Below are 26,139 nucleotides of genomic sequence, written 5' to 3' on the forward strand. Positions count from 1 at the left end.
CGCAAACAGATGGCACTAAGTAAATCAGGTTAATTTATTGTGGCAACTAGGTGGAGATATACCATGATAGCATCTGTACTGGGCTTCTTCCCTTGGTTCTCCCCCCCCCCTTTCATTTTAGCAGCAAATAAGCTGTGATGCACATTTTAAAACAGCACAGACATTTATTACTTTTGCATCGGTCAACCCCCTTTGCAAACGACATTTCCTCTAAGCCCATGACAGCTTCTGCAAACAGTAGTGGCTGGCAACTGACACAGCTGTCTTAGGGGAAGGCAGGGCCGGCCTAAGACATTTTGCTGCCCGAGGCAGCAAAACAAAATGGATGAGAAGTCTGCCTGAATCTCACTTTCACACTGGGGATAGGGTGGTGCCCTTCATCACTCCTGAGGGCAGCAGGCGAGTTTAGGAGGCCCAAGACAAGGCTGTGTGGCAACAGAGAGGTGTGGTTTGAACCTTCAGAGATCAGCCCTGAGATCTACAGGCATAGCGCAGTACACAAACTGAATAAAGAATAATAGTCACTTCTAGGGACTACAGCTGCTACTACCCCCTTCAGTATCTGCAACTGAGGCAGTCATCTTGCTTTGCCTCATGGTAGGGCCAGACCTCAGGGACGCAGGTGGCGCTGTAGGTTAAACCACAGAGCCTAGGACTTGCCGATCAGAAGGTCGGCGGTTCAAATCTCCGTGACAGGGTGAGCTCCCGTTGTTCGGTCCCTGCTCCTGCCAACCCAGCAGTTCAAAAGCACGTCAAAGTGCAAGTAGATAAATAGGTACTGCTCTGGCGGGAAGGTAAACAGCGTTTCTGTGCGCTGCTCTGGTTCGCCAGAAGTGGCTTAGTCAGGCTGGCCACATGACCTGGAAGCTGTACGCCAGCTCGCTTGGCCTATAGAGCGAGATGAGCGCCGCAACCCCAGAGTCGGTCACAACTGGACCTAATGGTCATGGGTTGCTTTACCTTTAGGGCCAGACCTCAGAGAAAAAAGGAAGGGGAACAGGCCCCTGGTCTGAAATTGGAATTTTCTTTATCAAATGGCATGTCCTGTTTCTCTGCTTGAGGTGAAGTGACACCAGAATTGGTGCTGGTTTGGGGCGAGATTGTGCCAATTTCCAGAGCAAGTGAATGGACAGGGAACCAGTCCATCAATTCCCTGTCCGTTCCTCTTCCCTCACATGTCCTGTCCCCCCCCCCTTAATTAATGCAAGCTGCTTTGGGAGACAATAATGGTCTGGAAAGCAGAATAGAGTAATAGGTAATTTGCCTGTTGAATGTACCTGTTACAGTGTTTCCTAATGCTTCCTGATCACACATTCTTTCATTGCAACTGCAACTCCAGTGTCATGCATCAATAATGTTTAACTATTGTGGTTTGGAAACAATTGCACTGCCTCAGCCTGCCCCATCCTGAAGTGTTACCTTCTCAGTGCAAAGTTGGGAGCCAGCAGAATCTTCCCCCTCCACGAGCAGAAGCCCCATTACTGCCTGTTATGGGGCTGGATATATATCCTGTGTGTATTCCCACAAACCATATGTGAAGCACATGTGAAATTGGCAATCAGGCGTGTGGGGGTGGGGGAAGGGTACAAAGCAGCCCTTCTGCAAAAATCTGTCCGCATCCATCCATCACTCCATCATCACCTTGACACGTTTGACTCATAGTTAAGCAAAATCAGCCCTGTGCCAACGCAGAGACAGATTCAGCCATGTGAAAGTGCCCAAAATGGCAGAAGGAGGAAATGGCAGCGATGGAGTAAGGAACACGCTTGCGATAAGTTATTTGCTTTTAACTTACTGCAGCAAATAAAAATCTAAAGAAATCCGATATCCAGGATCATCCTACAGCCGTGTTGATTCTTCCAATATGGTTCTGGTCATTAAATGTACTTAGAAGTTTTGTTGCAATCCAGCAGCATAAATTTTGTTAATTAAAACAAAAACAAAAAAAATTATGTGCTTGATTTATATCTACTGCATCTTGAAGACCCAAGGCAGATCTGTGTGTGAGTGTCTGTGCATGCGCAAAATTTCCAGTTAAAAACAGTCAAGATCCAGTAAAGCAAAAAACATTAGTTTCCTGACTTTAAAATCATCCCGAAACAAGACCTTCCTCCAGGAACCTGTGGCCCTCCAGATGTTGCTGGACTACAACTCCCATCATTCCTCATCATTGGCCATGTTGGCTGAGGCTGATGGGAGTTGTAGTCCAACTACAGATGGGGCGGTATCACTTTGACTACCTTTGTCACTGCTGCTGCAACGTAGCACCTCCATCGTTTTCTATTTTTACCAGGGCCATGCTAGCCAATCAAAGAGGTTGTAACTGAATGAAAAATGCAGCTCTGGGCCTGTTTTTGAAATCAAGGGATGCTTTGAAAAGAAGAAGCAAGCCCACCCCATGCCCCAGTCTTAAATGGTAACTTTGGATGTTAAAATCCCATTACATGAGACTGACAAGCAAGTGTACTTGGGTTTGCTGCTTTGGCCTGGAAAGCAGAAGAGAGTTATTTTTAATCCAGTTTGCTTTCCAGTTTGTGCAGGCATTGCATTAGAGCTACAAATATGGGAAATGTAAAAAAGCAATTTGAGCATCGCTTGTGAGAGCAGCCTTCGTCTTGTGGTTTGGCTTCTGGGTCAGGCTATCTACTTGGGCCACTGTCCGTGATTTCATGCGTATCTGCTGCATGAAAAAATTATTTCCCCCACTTCTCTTCCAGAGTTATAGGCATGTGTTTCTTTCTGCCTTTTCTAAATCAAAGCTAATGTAACATCACAGCATCTGTGGTGACAGCATCCGAGAACCAGCTTGCAGGAGTTTCCCTAACAGTTGCTAGCTGAAAATGCAGGAGAACAGTGACATCTATTGATGAAGAGCAGCAAGTTTTTAAAACATCGAGAAGCCTGCTTTGGGTATCTTCAGTGGAAGGGCTTTTAAACGAGAATGTGACCCTCTTGTTTGAGTTTCACTTCATCATTTTCCCACAATGTGCTCTGAACAGAACTGGAGAAAACAATTCCGTCTTCTTGCCTTTTCCATCTGCTTTAAATTCTACATGGAGTTGAACAATTGCCACGGCACCAATCATGCCAGTAAGAGCTGTTCGACAGTGGAATTTGTGGTGGAGTGTGGTGGAGTCTCCTTCTTTGGAGGTCTTTAAGCAGAGGCTTGACAACCATATGTCAGGAGTGCTCTGATGGTGTTTTCTGCTTGGCAGGGGGTTGGACTCGATGGCCAACTCTATGATTCTATGCAAATGGCTCTTGGGTAGAGAGGACCATTTTGCTACTAACCTACACCTGAAGTATGCTAAAATCCTAAAAGGGCTAGATCACTGACCAAACTATCTAGGGACGAGAGTCTTCACTCTGTACTATTTTGATTGTCTGCATGGGAGGGAGGATGAAAAGGCAAGCTCAGGCTTGTTAGTTATTAAATTCCCACCTCTATATTTAACATTTTCCTTTTTGTTCCAAGAAAGTAGCAAAGCAAAATCTGGTGTGTCCATCCCCATCTTATCTTATCAGCTATCTTATCTTTAAAAGACACCTGAAGGCAGCCCTGTTGAAGGAAATGAATGAATATCTGTTGCAATTAGAAATGAAATTTTGTGTTAAACTGACTTGTATGATAGTCACAGGCAGATTACCTGACCCTTTCTATCCTCACACAAATGTTTTTTTTCTTCTCCTAGGGATCCCTGGCAACAAAGAAGTTCGGGTTTTTAACCTAACCTCCCTCACCAAGTCTGAAAACATCTTGTCTGCTCTGTTACATTACTATGTTGGGGATCTGCAGAACAATAGCAATAACTGCCCTCATGTCAAGGGCTGCTCTCGCCACGGGCACAGGAAGCCCGACATGCAGATCAGCCTCTCGCTGTTGAGTTTTCCTCCATCGGGAAACCAAACCCGGACCCTGGGGCATTACTCCATCAACGTCTCCACTGCTTTCCGGGATGTCCTTTCTTGGCAGTGGAAGAACATTACCCAAGTCTTGAGCAAGGCAAAGCAAAACAACGACCTGCTCATTGGAGTCAAAATGGCCTCCGTCGGCCGGCACACCTGGAAGAACATGCACCCCAGCTACGAGCCCTACATTCTCGTTTACGCGAATGACTCTGCGATTTCGGAGCCTGAGAGTGTCGTCTCCAGCTTGCAAGGGCACTGGAGCCCGCTTCCGGCCAGCTTCCCCAAATTAGACAGCCATTTGAAACGCGGGCTGGGGGAACGGCGGCAAAAGCGCTCTGCCAGCGTCTTGCTGCCTCTGCAGAACAACGAGCTCCCGGGCGCCGAGTACCAGTACAGCGAAGACGAAGGTTGGGAGGAGAGGAAGCACTACAAAACGCTGCAGCCCCGGCTGGCGGAGAGGGCAAAGAACAAGAAGAAGCAGAGAAAGAACAACCACCAGAAAAGCCAGACGCTGCAGTTCGATGAGCAGACCCTGAAAAAGGCAAGAAGGAAGCAGTGGAATGAGCCAAGATACTGCACACGGCGCTACCTCAAAGTGGATTTTGCAGATATTGGCTGGAGCGAATGGATTATTTCCCCTAAATCTTTTGATGCTTATTATTGCTCAGGTGAATGCCAGTTCCCGATTCCAAAGGTACAGTATTTTTCTCTCTCTATATATATATATTTGTTTAGTCATTTAGTCATGTCCGACTCTTCGTGACCCCATAGACCAGAGCACGCCAGGCACTCCTGTCTTCCACTGCCTCCCGCAGTTTGGTCAAACTCATGCTGGTAGCTTCGAGAACACTGTCCAACCATCTCATCCTCTGTCATCCCCTTCTCCTTGTGCCCTCCATCTTTCCCAACATCAGGGTCTTTTCCAGGGAGTCTTCTCTTCTCATGAGGTGGCCAAAGTCTTGGAGCCTCAGCTTCACAATCTGTCCTTCCAGTGAGCACTCAGGGCTGACTCTCTCTCTCTCTCTAGATATATATTTATTTTAAATCTTGCTTTATCTCTACACAGTGCGCAAAAACGCAGCCCCATCCTTTTAACAAACTGCATGTGGCTTTCTTAAAAGTGTCAATAAAATCCAGCTTGATTGTTATTAAACCATAATATGCAGTAAGAGGGCTCTCTCTCTCTCTCTCTCTCTCTCTCTCTCTCTCTCTCTCTCTCTCTCTCTCTCTCTCTCTCCCCTTCCTAATGGCTAAGTAAGAATCCAGAACTGATTTACACAAAGATATAAAAATAAAGTTACAGGGGAGAATTACAGCAGGCTTTTTTTACAGAATTCAAATATGCTATAAATTGCTTATTGGGTAATAATAATGTGCGAACTCGTGACCGCCTGGTTAATCATCCCTAATATCCCCTGCATGCCCATTTCTAAAAAAATAATAAAATACAACCGTGTTTAGTGCTTTATAAAAGTTGCAGCCCATTTCTAAAAATCAGTGTGCTGGAAAATAAGTGCTTTGGTTGGGGAGAAGGATGCCCTAAGCCACGAGGTTCCACTAGGATGGAGAAAAAAATCACGCCATTGACATGGGATGTTCCAGCTACTATCTGGATTCCATGGGTGGATGCCATGGTGCAGGTACCTGTGGGAAACTCACACCAAGGACCTGAGCACAGATACACACTTCCCTCCTGTGGTTTCCAGGAACTGGTATTCAGAACCATTACAGTCTCGGAATGTAACTAGTAGCTATTGATAGCCAACTCTTCCTCCATGATTTGGCTGTTCATCTTTTAAAGCCAACCAAGTTGTTGGCCATCACTGCTCCTGTGGAACAGAGTTCCATAGTATAACTATTGTTGTTGTTGTTGTTAACATTTATGTACTGCCCTTCATCGAAAGATCTCAGTGTGGTTCACAAGATAAAAGCACAAATAAATTATTATTGTTAACTAGATTTATATACTATGCAGAATTTTAGGGATGCGGGTGGCACTGTGGGTTAAACCACAGAGCCTTGGGCTGGCTGATCAGAAGGTCGGCGGTTCGAATCCCCGTGATGGGGTGAGCTCCTGTTGCTCGGTCCCTGCTCCTGCCAACCGAGCTGTTCAAAAGCATGTCAAAGTGCAAGTAGACAAATAGGTACTGCTCCAGCGGGAAGGTAAACGGCGTTTCCGTGTGCTACTCCAGTTCGCCAGAAGTGGCTTAGTCATGCTGGCCACATGACCCGGAAGCTGTACACCAGCTCCCTCGGCCAATAAAGCGAGATGAGCGTCGCAACCCCAGAGTCGTCCATGACTGGACCTAATGGTCAGGGGTCCCTTTACCTTTTTTACTATGCATAATATAAAAAAAAACTTGCTTTCACCTTTCCTGAATCTTTCAACATTCTGTTTCAGTTTCGTTGGGTGCCCACAAATTCTAGTGTTATAAGAGAGGGAGAAAAATCTTTCCTCTATCCTCTTTTTCCATGTCATTGTTATTACTGGCACTCTCCTGAAGTTCAGACCTATCTTGTAGTGGCTCATCCTGGCATCCTAACCCCTTCTTGCTGTGTGCCTCTTTCCACAAAACCTACGCTAGGAGAATGGCAGCCAGGCAGGCCAATGTGGAGAGCTTCAGAAGCAGCAAACGAATCTTTTAACTGAAGGGGCGTCTTCATCCCCATCGCTCAGCCGGGACACTGAGGTCCTCCTCTGAGGTTCTTCTGCTGGTTTCAGGGAAGATACAGGGAACCAGGTAGAGGGCCCTCTCGGTAGTGGCACGCTCCCTGTGGAACGCCCTCCCTTCAGATGACAAAGGAGATAAAGAACTACAGTGGTACCTCCGGTTATGAATGGGATCTGTTCTGGAGGCCTAGCTGTATCCCAGAAATTCCATAACCAGAGGACCACTTCTGTGCACATGCGCGGTGCCGCAGAGAGCTTCTGCGCATGTGCGAGTGGCAAACCCACTTCCGGGTTTGCCGCGTTCACAACCCAAAAGTTACGTTACCCGAAGGTCTTTTGGAAGACATCTGAAGGTAGCTCTGTATTGGAAAGTTTTGAATGTTTGATGCTTTATTATGTTTTACATACTCTGTGAGCCACCCAAAGTGGCTGAGGAAACCCAGCCAGATGTGCGGGGTATAAATATTATTATTATTATTATTATTATTATTATTATTATTATTAACAAATCTTGGGTGCCCCAGGCCAAGCCAGCCCTATCATTAGGCAGAGTGAGGTGACCGATTCAGGCAGCTGATGTTGGGGAGCAGCAACAAGGTGCTGGAAGGCAGAGTGCTTGACCCTGTGGCCCTCAAGTGCAGTAAAGGACTCTCACTCATTGCCAATGTTGAAGTAAGATTCTGTTGCCTATTTCATCAGTTCCTGTGCCTGGAACGGTGTGTGCAGATGGTTGCCTTTGGTCTGGGAAGGAATTCTCCTCTGCTGCTGATGCCGTATGACAATGGTGTGCTTTTATTTTAATTTTTTGGGTTTCTGGCTACTAATTGGCCTTTTTTTTTTGTTATTCCGTCAACATTTGACCTTTCATAAAGCCCTTAAGGCTGCTTACAATCTGAAACACCTCAAGAATACTGCGTATAAAGCCACAAAAAAATTGCAAAAAAATTAAACATCAGTAACAACTACATTTAAGCAGAAGAACAGCAAACAAAAGTCGTGTTAGAGTCCCCTAAAGACTCGTGAAACAAAAGATTTTGTCATTTCCCCATATAATGTTTCAAAGGATTGCTTCTGGTAGGCCTCTTCCTTTCAAGGGAACTAGGGGAAAGGCACGTGGTGCATCCACTGGGCAGAAAATAAGTAGGGCTGATTCTGTTCAGTGCCTGGATGGGGCCTAGAGATGTGCAGCAGGGGCAAGGGCATTTAGAGACATTAAATGCAGTTTGCATTTGGTTTGCTCTCCAAAGTGCAGCCATCCTGTGAAATTTGCACTTCTCTGAATTTTGCAATGCAAAATTCCCATAGAACTGTACAATTGGAGGGTACCCTGAGGATCACCAATCCAACCCTCTGCAATGCAGGAATATACAGCTCTCCCATACGGGGATTGAACCTGCAACCTTGGCATTATCAGTGCCATGCTCTAGCCTACTTGGGCAATTGGGACTTTTCCTTCACATTTTTGCAAAGTGATTATCCCTTATCTAATGCACCTTTGTGCGATATTTTCCCTGACATAATGCACTTTCATATGTCGTTTTCACTAATATATGCATTTACTCCCACCTTAATATGTGCTTTTTAATGCACATTACTTGGCTGGAGAGCTGCATTGCAAAATTCAGAGAAGCGCGAACCGGGGAAGGATCGTTGTGTTTTGGTTTGTTTACCGTATTTTTCGCTCTATAAGACGCACCTGACCATAAGACGCACTTAGTTTTTAGAGGAGGAAAACAAGGAAAAAAATCTGAATCAAATGTTGTTGAAGAGGCTTTGCATGGCTATCCCTGAAGCCAGAACAGCAAGAGGGGTTGCTGCGCAGTGATCCCTCTTGCTGTTCTTGCTTCAGCGATAGCTGCACAGCCTGCATTCACTCCATAAGATGCACACACATTTCCCTTTACTTTTTAGGAGGAAAAATGTGCGTCTTATACAGCAAAAAATACGGTATTTTTTTTTTCACAAGACGGCCCACCATCTTAAGTGCAAGTTCAGCCGGGTTGCCTTTAAATGTGAACTGAACCAAATCCTTCCTCCCTTCCTATGGACTAATGGTGTGACTTGATACAAGGCAGCTTCCTCTGCTCCTTTGTAACTACTCACACTTCTTCCTTTTCCCCTTCCTTGCCGTGTTTCCATTAACCCCCTCTCGCTCGGGTAGGCATCCTGGATATCCAGATGCAGACCAGCTGGGAGCTGGGGGAGATAATAAAACCAGAGAGGTGGAGAGGGGAAATCCATGTGGATTTGAATCATTACCACTCTGTCTGTCCTAACAGCCCTACTTTCATCTAGCTTCCCAAAAACATGTCCGTAGGTGTCTGAGGACACTCATCATTTTATTTTATTTTACACTTCATGTGTTTTCTACAGGAAACACCTGCGCAACACAAAAGGTGGCTGTTGTGCAAAGTCTTGAGCTGCTCTAATGCAGAGACAAATATATGTGCCGAAAAGTACTGCAGGCAGAGGACTGGGTATTCCAACAGTCCCACACATAAAAAATTGCTACTCAGAGGGAAAGCTAGGACGGAAAATTGCTTCTGGAAGGGAATTCCTCTTTCTTATCTACTCTGTTGCTCATGGGTGATGGAGAAACTCAAGCCCAGGATGCAAACGTGGGGGGCCTCTCTAGATGGCTCTTGGGAATCCCTACAGGTCACCCCCTCCTGGAGTGCTTTTGCCTGCATGGAATGTGCCATTGACCTGTGACAATGCTTCTTGTTTGCATGGACGGAAGGTTTGGGTGTGCGCAGCAACCCTCTGGTTTTGTGTGTGGCTGAAATACAACCTATGGTGCAATGGTAAGAGCCACGTCCACTTTTGTTTCTGGCCTTCAGGCATTGTTGTTGTTGTTGTTTAGTCGTGTCCAACTCTTCGTGACCCCATGGACCAGAGCATGCCAGGCACTCCTGTCTTCCACTGCCTCCTGCAGTTTGGTCAAACTCATGCTAGTAGCTTTGAGAACACTGTCCAACCATCTCGTCCTCTGTCGTCCCCTTCTCCTTGTGCCCTCCATCTTTCCCAACATCAGGGTCTTTTCCAGGGAGTCTTCTCTTCTCATGAGGTGGCCAAAGTATTGGAGACTCAGCTTCAGGATCTGTCCTTCCAGTGAGCACTCAGGGCTGATTTCCTTAAGAATAGATAGGTCACCCTCCAACATTTCTCCAATGAAAACAGAGACATCCTATTTTGACAAAAACAACAATTTTACTATATATTCTCCCAGCCTATCTGACTGGGTCAGCCCAGCCAGTCTGGGTGGCTTCCAACGTATATAAAAACATAATAAAACATCTAGAAACTTCCCCATACAGGTCTGCCTCCAGTTGTCTTCTAAAGGTTGCATAGTTACTTATCTCCTTGACTCAGAGGGTCACATAATTCCATACCCTCCAACATTTCTCCAATGAAAATAAGGGTGTCCTAAGGAAAAGCAGAACATTCTTAGATCAAATCAGAAACTGGGGCAGCTTCTGTAAATCTGGGGCTGTCCCTGGAGAATTTGCTGATCACCAATTTGGGGAGCAGAGGCTGCTGTTGACTCTGGGGTCTGCATGAGGTTTAGATACCAAGAGCCTTCAGAATATAGCTATGCCTATTTATTTATTTTACTAGTTGCAGCTATTTATTCAAAATATTTTTGTCCTACCTTTCCCATATAATGTTCCAGGTGGCGAACAGGCTTGTTTCTTTTTTAAAAAAAATATATATTCATTTTCCAAACAATTTTATACAATCAACACATTATTTAACACTCATTCTTCAGTTTTCGACTTCCCTCAGTTTCTCTGTCAATCTTTCGTAAGAACAGGCTTGTTTCTTTAGCTGATAAACATATTAGTCCTGTCTTGCAAATAAAATTGTCAGATGTTACCAGTCCATGAGTGTTTTCACCAGCCCATCTGTCTGAGCTCACGGCATTAGTCACCTGTATTAACAATAATAAAAAGGTGGCGAGTGGAAGTCTTACTATTTATTTACAAAATGTTCCCTAACTGCTCACTGACAATCCTGCAAGCTACTATTTACAAGCCTGCATTGGTCAGTTTTGTCGCCGCCGCAGCTGTTGCTGCTGTTTTTGCTACATGGGTCAGTGTACACATAACATTATCAACACTTTCCGAAAAGAATGCTAAAATTGCCCACTTTTGTTTTGAAGAAAAAGCAACAGTGCCCCCAATACAGATGGGAGCCCCCACATCATTTTTTATTTTTATTTTGTAAATCACACACACACCACAGAGATAAATGCTATTATTTCCCCCTGACTATGGCCAGCCACCTCAGTCTTATCTGCCTCGCAGAATAAAATGATGGGGAAGAATATATGTTGTGTGCTTTTATTGCTGTAAACTGCAATTTTTTAATTATACAGTAGAACCTCAGGTTATGTACCATCCTCCTTACGAACACTTCGGGTAACGAGTTCCGCTAACCTGGAAGTAGATGCTCCTGGTTGCAAACTTTGCCCCGGGATACGAGCAGAAGTCGCACGGCGGTGGCAGTGGGAGGCCCCATTAGCGAAAGCATGCCTCATGTTAAGAACGGTTTCGAATTAAGAATGGACCTCTGGAACAAATTAAGTTCGTAACCAGAGGTACCACTGTATAGCAATACAGGCAATCCTTGTTTTGTGCAGGGGGTTATGTTCCGGGTCCCCATGTGTCAGTTCTGGCAGGGCCTGTGTAAAATGTTCTGGCCCACCCAGTTCCACCCTTTTAGTGACTTTTAATGGCGTTTAGTGACTTTTAATGACATTTTAGTGACTTTTAGTGACGTTTTAATGATGGGTGGCGCTGTGACTTGCCGATCAGAAGGTCGGCGGTTTGAATCCCCGTGACGGGGTGAGCTCCTGTTGTTCGGTCCCTGCTTCTGCCAACCTAGCAGTTTGAAAGCACGTCAAAGTGCAAGTAGATAAATAGGTATCGCTCTGGCAGGAAGGTAAACAGCGTTTCCGTGCACTGCTCTGGTTCGCCAGAAGCGGCTTAGTCATGCTGGCCACATGACCCGGAAGCTGTACATCGGCTCCCTCGGCCAATAAAGCGAGATGAGCGCCGCAACCCCAGAGTCGGTCATTACTGGACCTAATGGTCAGGGATCCCTTTACCTTTAATGACGTTTTCAGGTCACTTCTGAGTTTGGCGCCATGCGATCAAGCGTCAGTTGGATGCACGTAAATCGGCCAGCACCTGTGCACAAATATTTTTGCAATTAATAATATAATGCCACCTTGAACACTTTGAAGGAAATATATGCTACAAATGTACCAAATGGATGCATAAGCAATCTGATTCTAAAAGCAAGAAGGAGGCACGAAGCTCAACTTTCTCTGGGCCGGCTAATGCTTATGGCTCCCAAAGAACTTTTTGGATAGCTGAGTCCACTTCCAGTGTCAGAGTTCAGCTGAGGAGAACAGCAGCTCAGGAGAGAAGCTTCAGGTAGGCAGAAGGATTCCCTTCTCCTCGCTCAGACACTTGATCAGAGCAGTTTTGTGTCTAAACACATAGAACTGCAGCCCTCACATCTAGTATGACCCTGTGGGTCAGTTTTCACGATGGGTAGCCCATGTGATGCTTTGGACGACAACTCTCATTGGTCCCAGGCAGCAACACAAATTGCTAGGGATGATGGGAATTGTAGTTCAGCAAACTCTGGGGTGGTGGGACACCATATTGGCAGGCTCTGTTTCCCAGTTCTGGAGAACCAAATGGCGTCACTTATACTGCACTGTATTGCTTCAAGTGCCGCACTGTACGTTCATATAAAAACTGCACATAGGAAATGAACAGCGGGGGCAGGGGGAATCCTCCTTGAGATGCTTTTTACTATAGCCTGAAGACCAGGAAAAACTTTACAGCTTGATTCTGTTGAATGTCTAGGCTGGCTCTGAGTAACAAGAGGTTCATTCATATTTCTTAGTGCAGTGCCTGGAAGGGAAAACCAAGAGTTTTAAATTTAAACTGAAAACCGCATCCAAGCAAGGCTCTGCGTCAACCGGAGAGTAGTTGCTCTCATACCACAACCGTGCAGGAAGGGTACTGCAGGCCAGCAAACATCTTTATTGCTATTTTGTGCATAAAACCACAAAAGCAGAACAATAAACTCACAACCCCTTTCAGAAACTGTAATTGACTTTGGAGAAGCATAACCTCCCAGTGTTCCTAATAAAATAGACTTGACATCAGCAGAGCACCTGTTTCCAATTCCTTTTAGCTCATAAGACACAATGGATATTTCATGGATCCCTAATGCAACCTTTTGTTCCTGGCATTCGGTGAGAGCAAAAGGACCTTAGAAAATTCCTGTGCACGCCTAGGGATAGCATAAGAGCCTTCATTTCTCTGTCCTAATTCGTATGCCTGCAGTAAAATAGTCTTCTCCTGTTTTCTGACTTCATTTTGTACATACTCTAAAGACGTGGGACCTCTAGAAATGTTTCTGGAAAAGAAATCCAGACAATGGGCTCGAAGGTCTCCTCCTCTTCCCTGCCCCACTCCACCCCACATTTTATGGATTACATCCTTTAACAGGAACACTGGGGGAGGAACAAAAGACAGAGAACAATATATTGCAAATTATTCTTGCATAAGATATTGAATGGCTCAAACAGCAGCGCATTGAAGAATCCCCTTTTCCCATTTTGGGGCATTAATAGATGCAACAGAGATCTCTTTATAAACTGCTACACCTTCCATTTCAGCAAATCATCCATGGAAAGGGAGAGAGGTCTGCTGACATTATGTTCCATTTTGGAGAGGAATTTAAAGATTACCGGGAGGGAAATTGCATCTTGCACTGAAATTAAAAACACATCTTACCCACCTGCTCTTGAATGGAGTGAGAGGCCAAATCCAACGAAGTGCATGTGCAGCAGCCAGAGATAGCCCTACATAGCGTGATAAGGGGAGCTGGAATCTGCCTGGATTAGCTGTTTGATGGGGAAGGGGCAGAGAGGGGACAGAATACAGTCCCCGCTTTCCTCCCAAAGAGCTGGCTCATATTCCAGCTAAGCTGCTTTCTGGGCTACAAACATGCAGTCCTGGTAACTGGAGACAGCTGGGGGAACATGTTGTTGTTGTTTAGTGTGTCCGACTATTCGTCACCACATGGACCAGAGCATGCCAGGCACTCCTGTCTTCCACTGCCTCCCGCAGTTTGGTCAAACTCATGCTAGTAGCTTTGAGAACAGTGTCCAACCATCTCGTCTTCTGTCGTCCCCTTCTCCTTGTGCCCTCCATCTTTCCCAACATCAGGGTCTTTTCCAGGGACTCTTCTCTTCTCATGAGGTGGCCAAAGCATTGGAGACTCAGCTTCAGGATCTGTCCTTCCAGTGAGCACTCAGGGAGGATTTCCTTCAGAATGGATAGGTGTGATCTTCTTGCAGTCCACGGGACTCTCAAGAGTCTCCTCCAGCACCATAACTCAAAAGCAATAATTCTTTGGCGATCAGTCTTAATTGTGGTCCAGCTCTCACTTCCATACATCACTTCCGGGAAAACCATACGGGCACCATCAATTTGTACGCATGTTCCCACATCCAGTTAGGAAACCTGATTTTGCATAGGCATGGCCACTATTGTGCATGTTTGGCAAGATGTGCTTTGTTGCTACTAATAATTGCAGGAAACTATCTTAACAGATCAAGGGACGCGGGTGGCACTGTAGGTAAAACCTCAGCGCCTAGGGCTTGCCGATCGCATGGTCGGCGGTTCGAATCCCCGCGGCGGGGTGCGCTCCCGTCGTTCGGTCCCAGCGCCTGCCTACCTAGCAGTTCGAAAGCACCTCTGGGTGCAAGTAGATAAATAGGGACCGCTTACCAGCGGGAAGGTAAACGGCGTTCCGTGTCCTGCGCTGGCTCGCCAGATGCAGCTTGTCACGCTGGCCACGTGACCCGGAAGTGTCTGCGGACAGCGCTGGCTCCCGGCCTTTAGAATGAGATGAGCGCACAAACCTAGAGTCTGGCAAGACTGGCCTGTATGGGCAGGGGTACCTTTACCTTTACTTATCTTAAGAGATCAAGGCAGAAACATTTTTCTGCCCAAAGGGTGCATTTCCTTCTAGGCAGCCTTCACAGGACGGGTGGTTGGCACATGCCAGCAGTGGCTGAGGCCAATGGCGCAGAATGGGGGGGGCACAGAGGCATTTGCCCTGAGCACAAAATTCCTAGGGGTGCAAAATTTCCACACCCAGCACTGCCTCAATATAGCTCGGCACGTCTGTCGCTGGGCTCCATTGAAAATGGCTTCTGTGTGAACCAGGAAGTGATCTTACCAAACAATGGATCGGCTTCTCTTTTCTTATCTTTGCAGCTACAGAGTGACGCAGACGCTGTTAGGCAGTTGAGTGCGCATGCGTGCTCTGTCCATTTCCCTCCCTCTGCATGGCCCCGGGCCCTGGCAGCTCACACTAGGCCACTGGTTGGGTCAGAGGCAAAAGTGGGCAGAGAATTACATGTGAATTTTACCTTTTTGCAGTAAGCTAGTATCTACCCAGAACTCACACACCTCTCTCCATCCCCCCAGGAAACCAAAAAGTTTTATCAGAGCTGGAGGACACGTTCCAACCAGACAAAAACACTGGGCGGGCGCGATGTTGGGCTGGTGAGAGGTGTGACCTGGTGAAAGAGGGTTTGTTACCTACCTAAGGAGAGTCCAACGGGCCAAACAGAGAGAGCCACATTCAGCCCCTGTCCTTTTATAGACAATACAGAGCAAGTCAAGTATAAACTGGGCAGCCTCTGTTTATTACATCATGTAATAAAGAGGAAGGATGGCATGCAGCGGTTTGTCAATTTTATTTGATAAGTGATATCCTACATACAAAAGGTGGCATTTTGACATGCAAACGGTTCGTAAATTGCATTTGATAAGCAATATCCAAAATGGCAGCTATTTCAAGCCCTGGGTCACCAACCAGTTGTTCTATCAGAGCTGGTTTTCAGATCAGTTAAGGAAGGTGTACAGTGTCCAATAAGATGGCTTGAGTGAGGATTTATTTCACTTATATAAACTGTAATGTGCAGAATTAATTAGTAATGCTAACCTATGTGCAGGGGGCGTATAGTAGCTGGAGGAACTCATTGAATTCCGTAAACATGTAGGACTGGGAGCTGTAAGCCTTCCAAGTTACTTTATCTCTAATCAACCTGAAATAATGCCAAACCAAACTGAGATATTAGAACATACAGTGAATTTTATTATATATATATAATCAAGGTGGCTAACAAACCCATGTATCCTAACAACACTGAAATATGGAGCGATCCCTGTTCAAACCGTAAGGGCAAAATATTCATGCCAGAACCCCAACAACAAATTCCAAAACAGCAATCAAAGCTAAAGCATCGGAATAAACCATCGTTCTTTCAGTGAAGCCTTGGCGATTAAACCTGGTATAAAAGCACTGCAGATCTGTTCATGGTGGTGCTGTTGTAAAGGATCAGTTAAACATTGTGTCTTCCCAGCCCAGTTAACTGCTCTTCTTCTCTTCTGCAGGCCTTGAAGCCCTCCAACCATGCAACTATCCAAAGCATTGTGAGAGCTGTGGGTGTGGTATCTGGGATTCCGGAGCCTTGCTGCGTCCCAGACAAGATGTCGTCTCTCAGCATCTTATTCTTCGATGAAAACAAGAACGTGGTACTCAAAGTCTACCCAAACATGACAGTGGAATCCTGCGCCTGCAGATAACACCCTCCCCTGCAACCCAAGAAGCCTTATCTTAAAAAAACAACACCTCCTGCGTTGACTTTATACTTAACAGTTCTCCCCACCTGACCCCATTTTGCACTGCCAATGCATTTCATTCTCCAAAGATTTTTAAACAAGTATGAATGAAAAGATGTGCAGGAGCCAAGAAGGAACACACCACAGGTTGCCACAATGTGGAAGGACTAGACTGTAACTTTCTTACTGTGAGAATATGGTGGTGGGGGAATGGAAAGCTCAGCACCAGTAAAGCAAGCGACAAATCTTGTTGTTGCAAGCTATGCATGGGGGGGAATGAAATCTGCAAAGAACTTGTCAAGATGATATGAAGATTGGCAGGAAGACCATTTCGTATATTTCTGTACAAAGCTTTGTAAATGGTTCATCAAAACTGCTGGTTTTTTCAATCCACTCTTTTAGAATCTAGTGGTGAAGGAGATTTAAGATATATGTTTTGTGTCTGAAGCAAAGCTTTCTGCCTTAGGTTACAGGAGAACTTCCCAAAGTGCTGAACAACACAATCGGTTCTGACATACGCAAAGAACCTAAGAAAATCCAGTGTAAGGTGTTTATTTCCCTGTTGTGGCATGTCAGAAGGGCTCTGTGTTTGTGCCTGCCTCTACACAGACAAGGGCTTCCTTTCGCAGAGTAATGGAAACCTTTATGTTGCAATCAAAAAATATTCTTCTCTTTGCATATCTACTAAAGATCACTATGCACGGGCAGTCAATCCAACAAAATCCTACTTGTTGACCTAGTGCTGGTCTTTGCAGGAATGTGGAAGAGAAAAGTAGGGGACTCCCAGGAGGTTGCTATGGCCCTCCAGATGTTGTTGTACAACCCCAACCACCCCTGGCCATTGGCCATGCTTGCTGGGGCTGATGGGAGTTGGAGGTCAGCAACGTTTGGAGGGCCAAAGGTTTCCTACAGCTTCTTTGTGTAATGGACAGCTCCTAGCGCTGGTAGTTAAGCCCTGTCAGGTGTGATTTAAACATGATCTTGTGTGTATGCATTTTTCAGCTTCCTGGTGCGAGGTTCCACGTGCTCAGTGACATGTATGAACCTGATCACTAGCAATCATGTATGCAGTTTCAGCCTGTGTGTTTGTAAGGAATGGCTACTTGGAATGCTAATGTCATGTGCACAGGTGCCTGCAAGCCGGTTGAAATAAGAATGGAAGGAGAACCGTGCTGGATCAGGCCCAAGGGGGTCAGGGAGAGGCTGATGGGAAAATCTCAAGCAGGATCTGTTCTGGCCACCTGCAATTCCCAAGCAGGCAGCATACAAAATCCTTAATGCCCAGAGCCCTGCCTGGGTCATCCTCCCCACCCCCCAAAATGCGTTGCATCACATTTAGAGCATCCCTCACTGTTGAGGAACGGAGAACAGTTCCTCCCCAAAACAGCACTGGCGCAAGGAGAGCTTGAGTTCACCAAAGCCCAATGAGCAAGCTGATACAAAATCATATGGCAGCTTCCAATTACAGCAAAACCACATTTCCTGATGTGGACCATGAGAAGCTGCAAACATTTGGAGGAAAAAAGGTTGCATCCCATAACAGAAGATTTACTCATGGCTGCGACGAATTCCTGGATCTTGCGCTTTTGAATTTTCTGCCCCGTCTACTCCCACCCTGCCAGCAATGGCTTTCTCACGTAATTCTTGATCAAGCTGTCCCTGCGCTGGTGCTGCGTATGAAATCATGAAAGTTCAGTGACGTCCACTTTCATAGCCTTAGAGCAATACTGCGCAGACGTATCGAGTGTAGCACAAGGCTGCTAAACTGCATATCCATGAGCTCAGCTTTATTTAGTGGAACCAAAGACTAAGCAGAGGCTGAGTCATCAGCCCATGGCTTTCTGGAATTATAATCTATCCAGCCTGCAATCATGTATCATGGCTAGGCAATCGGATTAGCAGGCAAACAGTGCATAGGCTGAGAGTTATTTGGTCTCGTGCTTGCAGATGGAAATTGGGGAGTAGCGTCTGCTTTTGTCAGAGGAAGTCGGTGCTGAATGCAATGCGTGCAAATGTGTGCGCTTTGACCACACTACCTGGAAAGGCCAGCGCTTGGGAAGGACTTTGACATATGATTGCTATGCATCTCACAGAAGATACGAAGTGCCTTCCAGTTTCTGCCGATAAAACACTGTGCATCTTTCTTGTATTCAAGCAAAACTCTAGAGCTTGGAATGGAGCGGAAAGCTTTCATTTCCAACTCACTAGAGTTATATTGCAACTTCAAAGGTTCCTCTTGCTGGGGAGCTGACAATATTAAGCTATCTCCTTTCCCATTTTTATTTTTAAATTAAAATAAGACTTTGTACATTTTTATTTTTATTTTGCTTAGGAATTGTAATGCTTGTACAGTTGGCGTCAGTAAAGTTAAAAGGAAAAAAAACAACCCAGAGGATATTTGTATATAGAAAGAAGCTTCTATTCATGCCTTTAATTTATTTTATGTTTGTTGCCTTCCTGTGTGTTAATTAAGTTCTACTTTTTAGTATTCTCAAAAACATTGGTTTTTGCATTAATTTTACAAAATTATGTATCTATAATTAGAGGAGCTGCATGCCATCGAAACCAAATTTATGGGATGGAGGCACACTGAGAAGGGACACTTTTCACTACTGATGTATAAGCTTGCCTGACTTGTATTTGATTCTCTCCTTCAGTAATAGGAATTTTTCACTGCAAACTACTATGTACAAGTAAAAAAAAAATTTTTTTTTTAATGTGAATCTTCATTCTCTCTCTTGATTTTTAATATCACTTTGCACAGAATAGTTTAAAACAGGATACACGCTCCCTCCTTGTTTTGTAAAGGATGACAAACAGGTTTTAAATAAATAAATAGGCTTTCAGTTTGGAAGAAGTTCCTTTAAAAAAAACAACAAAGCCCAAATTCTCACTCTCTGTACTTAAGGTAAAGGTACCCCTGCCCGTACGGGCCAGTCGTGTCCAACTCTAGGGTTGTGCGCCCATCTCACTTAAGAGGCCGGGGGCCAGTGCTGTCCGGAGACACTTCCGGGTCACGTGGCCAGCGTGATGAAGCTGCTCTGGAGAGCCAGCACCAGCGCAGCACACGGAAACGCCGTTTACCTTCCCGCTATAAAGCGGTACCTATTTATCTACTTGCACTTAGGGGTTCTTTCGAACTGCTAGGTGGGCAGGAGCTGGGACCGAAAGACGGGAGCTCACCCCGCCATGGGGATTCAAACCGCCGACCATGCGATCGGCAAGCCCTAGGCACTGAGGTTTTACCCACAGCGCCACCCACGTTCCCGTACTTAAGGTAGGTTACAGGAAATAGAGTTGATGTCAGTTGAACTATATAACACCCCACTGCTGTAACCCATCAAACACTTGATGCTCTTAGTAAGGGCCACAGCTCAGGGTTAAGACACCTGCTTTGCATGCAGAAGGTCGCAGGATCGATCCCTGACTTCTTCAGAAAGCACTGGGAGTGTCCCATATCCGAAACCCTGTAAAATTGCTGGCGGGTGCCATAGATAATACTGAGATAGATGGACTCGGGTAGTTTTGTATGTTCCTACCACTCTCCACATTAGGGACGCAGGTGGCACTGTGGGTTAAACCACAGAGCCTAGGACATGCTGATCAGAAGGTCGGTGGTTTGAATCCCCGTGATGGGGTGAGCTCCCATTGCTCGGTCCCTGCTCCTGCCAACCTAGCAGTTCAAAAGCACCTCAAAGTGCAAGTAGATAAATAGGTACCGCTCTGGTGGGAAGATAAATGGCGTTTCTGTGTGCTGCTCTGGTTCGCCAGAAGCGGATTAGTCATGCTGGCCACATGACCCGGAAGCTGTACACTGGCTCCCTCAGCCAATAAAGCGAGATCAGCGCTGCAACCCCAGAGTCGGTCATGACTGGACCTAATGGTCAGGGGTCCCTTTACCTTTACCACTCTCCACACAGACTTCCTGCAGTTCCAAGCAACAAAAGTCCCTAGAAGATTGGGCATTTATCATAGTAAGTCAAAGGCTAGCCAGGACTGCAATAGGCAGACACTTGGGTTGACGGTAGTGAATTGCAGAAATAACCTATACTTAGAAGACGTTTTCCCCAATGTGGCCAGCGCTAGCGACTCATTGTTGACAGCCATAAGCTGCTAAATTGCCGGTTGTGTTGAATGCAATGGGTGTTGCTCTGTTGATGGAAGGCATCTGTTAACAGAATGCAGTGGGAGGGAATTATAAGTAAATTTCCCACCCCCTATTGCCTGCAAATCTGAACTGAATAAAAATGAGAAAGAGAGAAGACCCAATCGCGATAGATTCGCCCACCCCCATTGTAGCTGAAGTTAAGAAATAATTCATTTTGGTGTGTTAGGAATGTAGGGGTCCTGTAATAGTGAAGTTCCTTTGTGTGGATCGGATGCTACTCTGGAGAACAAAAGGACTGAGACTGGTTTTGATGAGCTAAAAAATGTTAGGGTTTTAAACCGGATACAGCCTTTTCTGGGTTGGTTGAGCAACTAACCAGATTTTAACGGGAATGGGAATTAGTTTGTGGCCCACCAGAAAGGATTGGTTTATGAGAAGCGGATTCTTTGCACGCCGTATCAGCATAATAGAGAATGATAAGATGGCAAAGAAAAGCACAACTTTTTCATAAAACAGCTTTTGAAAAATCCCCATGTGGTGAAGGAAGGGGCAAGAGAAGTCTTTTATCTAAACTTTCCAGAGATCAAAGTTCTCTTTTCTTTTCCATTCTTCAATGCACATTGCAGGTTTCCGCCCCCGAAAAAGATGTTAGGTAAGACCTGGGTAAAACTTCAAAGCCAAATTATAAAAAAAAGGTGGCATGTTGAAAAGAGGCAATTCAGGTGGGAAAGGGTTGGTGATATTTATGTGCATGCATTCATTTATACAGAAGTAAAATAGATGTTGTTTGTTCTCTGAGCTGTTGCGAGGAGAGCATTAAAGCACTTGAAAAATTTTTTTTAAAAGCTTTTAATGCAAAGTTCTGTAGGAATTCTACACCTGGATCAGACTGAAAGCCCATCAAGTCAATTGTTCTGTGGCCAGCCAGATGTTCAGTGCCAGATTATCAAATAGGAAGAGCAGGTCTATAGGCCTTCTAGGGGCCCCGCAACAGTGGATCAAAATACTATTGACTTGATCTAGAAAGACAATTACAAAAGCGTATTAGGAGATAATTTGCAAGCCTCCCCCCAGGTTTTGACTGCCTAGAGGACTCTGCGGGTTTAATCTGACACTACAAACCTGGCCGGATCCAAGTAGGAGGCAGCTGACTGCAAAGACCAGCCTGGCAACACAATGGCAGGCGGTAATAGCTATAATCAAATCCAAGTTAGGAGCATAGGTGCCAACTCCTAGGGGCCAAGGTCCCTTTGGCACCCCCAAAAATTTTTTTGAGGGGGGCCACCAAAGTAAATGAGGGATGCAGGTGATGCTGTGGGTTAAACCACAGAGCCTAGGACTTGCCGATCAGAAGGTCAGCGGATCAAATCCCCACGACGGGGTGAGCTCCCATTGCTCGGTCCCTGCTCCTGCCAACCTTTGAAAGGTACCGCTCTCAGTTTGAAAGCCCATCAAAGTGCAAGTAGATAAATAGGTACCGCTCAGGCTGGAAGGTAAACGGCATTTCCGTGTGCTGCTCTGGTTCGCCAGAAGCGGCTTAGTCATGCTGGCCACATGACCCGGAAGCTGTACCAGTAAAGCGAGATGAGCACTGCAACCCCAGAGTTGTCCACGACTGGACCTAATGTTCAGGGGTCCCTTTATCTTTATGTAGTGTATAAACGGTGAACCGACATACTTCACTTCCCTATCTCCCACAATTCCTCTTCATTTGCCCAGATGTCAACTCCCACCTGTCCTTGAGTAGGTAAACAACCCCCAAGTCAAAGACATCATCTCCTCCTCCTCCTCCTCCTCCTCCTCCTCCTTGGAGAAGAAGAGAAGAAGAGTTTGGATTTGATATCCTGCTTTATCACCTAAGGAGTCTTAAAGTGGCTAACATTCTCCTTTCCCTTCCGCCCCCACAAAAAACACTCTTTTTTTTTTTTAAATATTTTTATTAGTTTTTACACATATTAATGACAATACAAGACAAACACAAACATCAAAAACAAACAACAAAAATTGACTTCCCCATGCCTTCCCTTCGCCACATCCTTGTTTTACCATTTTTCGAGCAACTCATCAATCAGTCTTTAGTTAAGTCCCTTTTAAATTTCCTTGAAGTTTAAGATTTACAGCTGTAGTTCTTTGTTTCCTACCCCTTAACATCTTATCAGTCCACAATTTTACAGTAATTTTTTAGATATGTTTTAAATTTCCCCCAGTCCTCTTCCACTGTCTCTTTCCTCTGGTCACGGATTCTGCCGGTCATCTCTGCCAGTCCCATATATTCCGTCACCTTCGATTGCCATTCTTCCAGAGTAGGTAATTCTTGCATCTTCCAATACTTTGCCAACAGGATTCTTGCTGCCGTGGTTGCATACATAAAGAATGTCTTATCCTTCTTTGATACCAATTGGCCGACCATGCCCAAGAGAAAAGCCTCCGGTTTCTTTACAAATGTCCACTTAAGGACTTTCTTAATTTCATTATAGATCATTTCCCAGTAGGCCTTAATCTTTGGGCAGGTCCACCAAAGATGGTAAAAGGTACCTTCAGCCTCATTACATTTCCAACATTTGTTATTGGGCAGATGGTAAATCTTTGCAAATTTGACTGGGGTCATGTACCACCTATAGATCATTTTCATTATATTCTCTTTCAGGGCATTACATGCCGTAAATTTAACACCGGTGGTCCATAACTGTTCCCAGTCGTCAAACATAATGTCATGACCAATATCCTGTGCCCATTTAATCATAGCTGATTTCACTGTTTCATCCTGTGTATTCCATTTCAGCAGCAAATTATACATTTTAGATAGGTTTTTAGTATTGGATTCTAACAATTCTGTTTCTAACTTTGACCTCTCCTTCTGAAAACCAAGTTTCCTGTCCTGCTTAAACATCTCATTTATCTGACGGTAGTGTAACCAATCTCGAACTTTATGCTTTAGCTTCTCAAAACTTTGTAGCTTCAGTCTTTCGCCATCATATTCTAAAATTTCACAATACTTAGGCCAATTAGAGTCCATGTTAATTTTTTTCACTGCTTTCGCTTCCATTGGTGACAACCACCTAGGGGTTTTACTTTCCAATAAATCCTTATATCTATTCCAAACATTGTACAATGCTTTCCTGCAACAAACACTCTGTGAGGTGCATGAGGCTGAGAGACCTCAGAGAACTGTGACTGGCCCAAGGTCACCCAGCAGCTGCATGTGGAGGAGCAGACACGCGAACCCGGTTCCCCAGATTACGAGACTACCGCTCTTAACCACTACACCACACTGGCTCTCCAGCAGGAGGAGGCTTAGCAACACCTCCTGGAAGTGCGTCTTTGGGCCGACTCGCCGCCAGGATGGGCTGGAAGGTAAACGTTTCCGTGTGCTGCTCTGGTTCGCCTGAAGCGGCTTAGTCATGCTGGCCACATGACCCGGAAGCTGTACGCCGGCTCCCTTGGCCAATAAAGCAAGATGAGCGCCACAACCCCAGAGTTGGCCACGACTGGACCTAATGGTCAGGGGTCCTTTTACTTATACCTTTTTACCAAAGTAAATGGGCAATGCCCAAATATTTTATTCAAGTTGGCACCCCTGGTTAGAAGCAAGTTCCATAGTTTAATTGTGCCCTATGTGGAAAAGTACTGCTTTATATCTGTCCTGCATTTTCCAACACTCAGGCATTATGAGGGAGTAAAACTTTATGCCCTTTGTGCATGAATAATTTATGCTCTTCTATTGTGTCCCCTCTTCCTCACCTTTTCTCTGAACTAAAATGTGCCAAATGTTGCAACCTTTCTTCCTAGTTGTTCCACCCCGTGATTAATTTGGTTGCCCTTTCCTTAACCTCTCCCAATATCCTTTTTGAGGTGGCGTGCTGGGGGGGAAATTGCATTAAACTAGTGGGCATGGCAAACCTTGCCAGATTGCCTGGGTCCTGGCAGCTGCCCAAGGGTGCCATGGGCCTTGGGGATATAATTAGTGAAGTGATGAGTGATTAAGTGGCACAGCTTCCCACACCCACATTTTCAACCCATGCCGGCACCTTTTTTGTAAAAGCAGCAGCAAAAAGGCCCTTACTCTGGAAGCTGTGTGCTCCCCGCCGCGGCTTTTGCCTGGAGTTGCAGGCAATAACACGACCAAGAAAATGTCACTTGACTTTAGAGGAACATGGAGCAGATGTCTGGCCTTTAAAGAGCAGGATTGCATTTTGTCACCTTATAAAAGAATATAGGCTAGTAAATGGGCTTTGGGACTTCTCCATGGGTTTTCTAGATGCTTTGGTCTCTGCATCTGGCAATTGAAGATGGGACCACGGCCACACCAGTGGGTTTTGCATTTACTGCCTGCATTCAGTTGGCAAAGCAATTAGCCCTTTTGCTGCAAAGCCAGCATCTGAATTACCCTCAAAATTTCCTGCGCAAAACTACTTTCCATCTGCCTGGTGTTTTCACCACCGGGAACAAGTTACACCTGCGCTCCATACAGAGTTCGTATTGGCTTTCAACCCACTTCCAAATGCAATACTAGGTGTTACTTTTGGACTGTAAAGAGCACTGTTATAGAACCCAACCGATCATCTCCTTTGTTCTCCTTAACCAAGAGGAAAACCCTTGTGGATAAGCTATTTTCAGTTTAAAATCTGGCATATTGTAAAGGAAGAAGAAGAAGAAGAAGAAGAAGAAGAAGAAGAAGAAGAAGAAGAAATCCCCAAATAATTGTTTCTCAAAATAAATGTCTTCCAGCCACAGTCCTAAACAGATTGCATTTGTTGTTGTTGTTGTTTAGTCATTTAGTCGTATCTGGCTCTTCGTGACCCCATGGACCAGAGCACGCCAGGCACTCCTGTCTTCCACTGCCTCCCGCAGTCTGGTCAAACTCATGCTGGTAGCTTCGAGAACACTGTCCAACCATCTCGTCCTCTGTTGTCCCCTTCTCCTTGTGCCCTCCATCTTTCCCAACATCAGGGTCTTTTCCAGGGAGTCTTCTCTTCTCATGAGGTGGCCAAAGTCTTGGAGCCTCAGCTTCACGAGCTGTCCTTCCAGTGAACACTCAGGGCTGATTTCCTTGAGAATGGATAGGTTTGATCTTCTTGCAGTCCATGGGACTCTCAAGAGTCTCCTCCAGCACCATAATTCAAAAGCATCAATTCTTTGGTGATCAGCCTTCTTTATGGTCCAGCTCTCACTTCCATACATCACTACTGGGAAATCCATAGCTCTAACTACATGGGCCTTTGTTGGCAAGGTGATGTCCCTGCTTTTTAAGATGCTGTCTAGGTTTGTCATTGCTTTTCTCCCAAGAAGCAGGCATTTTTTAATTTTGTGGCTGCTGTCACCATCTGCAGCCACAAAATTAATCTGCAGCCAGATTGCAGCCAAATCAATCTGCAGCCAGATTGCATTTACTCCCAAGTAAAGACCCAGCGCCTGCCAACCTAGCAGTTCGAAAGCACCTCCGGGTGCAAGTAGATAAATAGGGACCGCTTACCAGCGGGAAGGTAAACGGCGTTTCCGTGTGCAGCTCTGGCTCACCAGAGCAGCGATGTCACACTGGCCATGTGACCCGGAAGTGTCTCCGGACAGCGCTGGCCCCTGGCCTCTTAAGTGAGATGGGCGCACAACCCCAGAGTCTGTCAAGACTGGCCCGTACGGGCAGGGGTACCTTTACCTTTACCTTTAAAGACCCCACTGATGTCAATACATCTTCACTGCAATACCAATGCAATGAAGCCCGCATTCTG

General features: G+C 45.5%; 1 protein-coding gene across 1 annotated transcript in view; it reads left to right on the plus strand.

Annotated features, from left to right (window-relative positions):
- The window catches only part of BMP3 (bone morphogenetic protein 3), a 36,924-nt gene extending 17,906 nt beyond the window's left edge, over positions 1-19,018 (plus strand). The window contains 2 exon segments of the mRNA XM_081925118.1: positions 3,693-4,603; positions 16,078-19,018. Coding sequence (XP_081781244.1) covers positions 3,693-4,603; positions 16,078-16,269 — 1,103 coding nt within the window. The 3' untranslated portion in view covers positions 16,270-19,018.
- Positions 19,019-26,139: the final 7,121 nt, after the last annotated feature.

Source organism: Podarcis melisellensis (assembly GCF_964234715.1).
Source record: "Podarcis melisellensis genome assembly, chromosome: 9".
NCBI lineage: Eukaryota > Metazoa > Chordata > Lepidosauria > Squamata > Lacertidae > Podarcis > Podarcis melisellensis.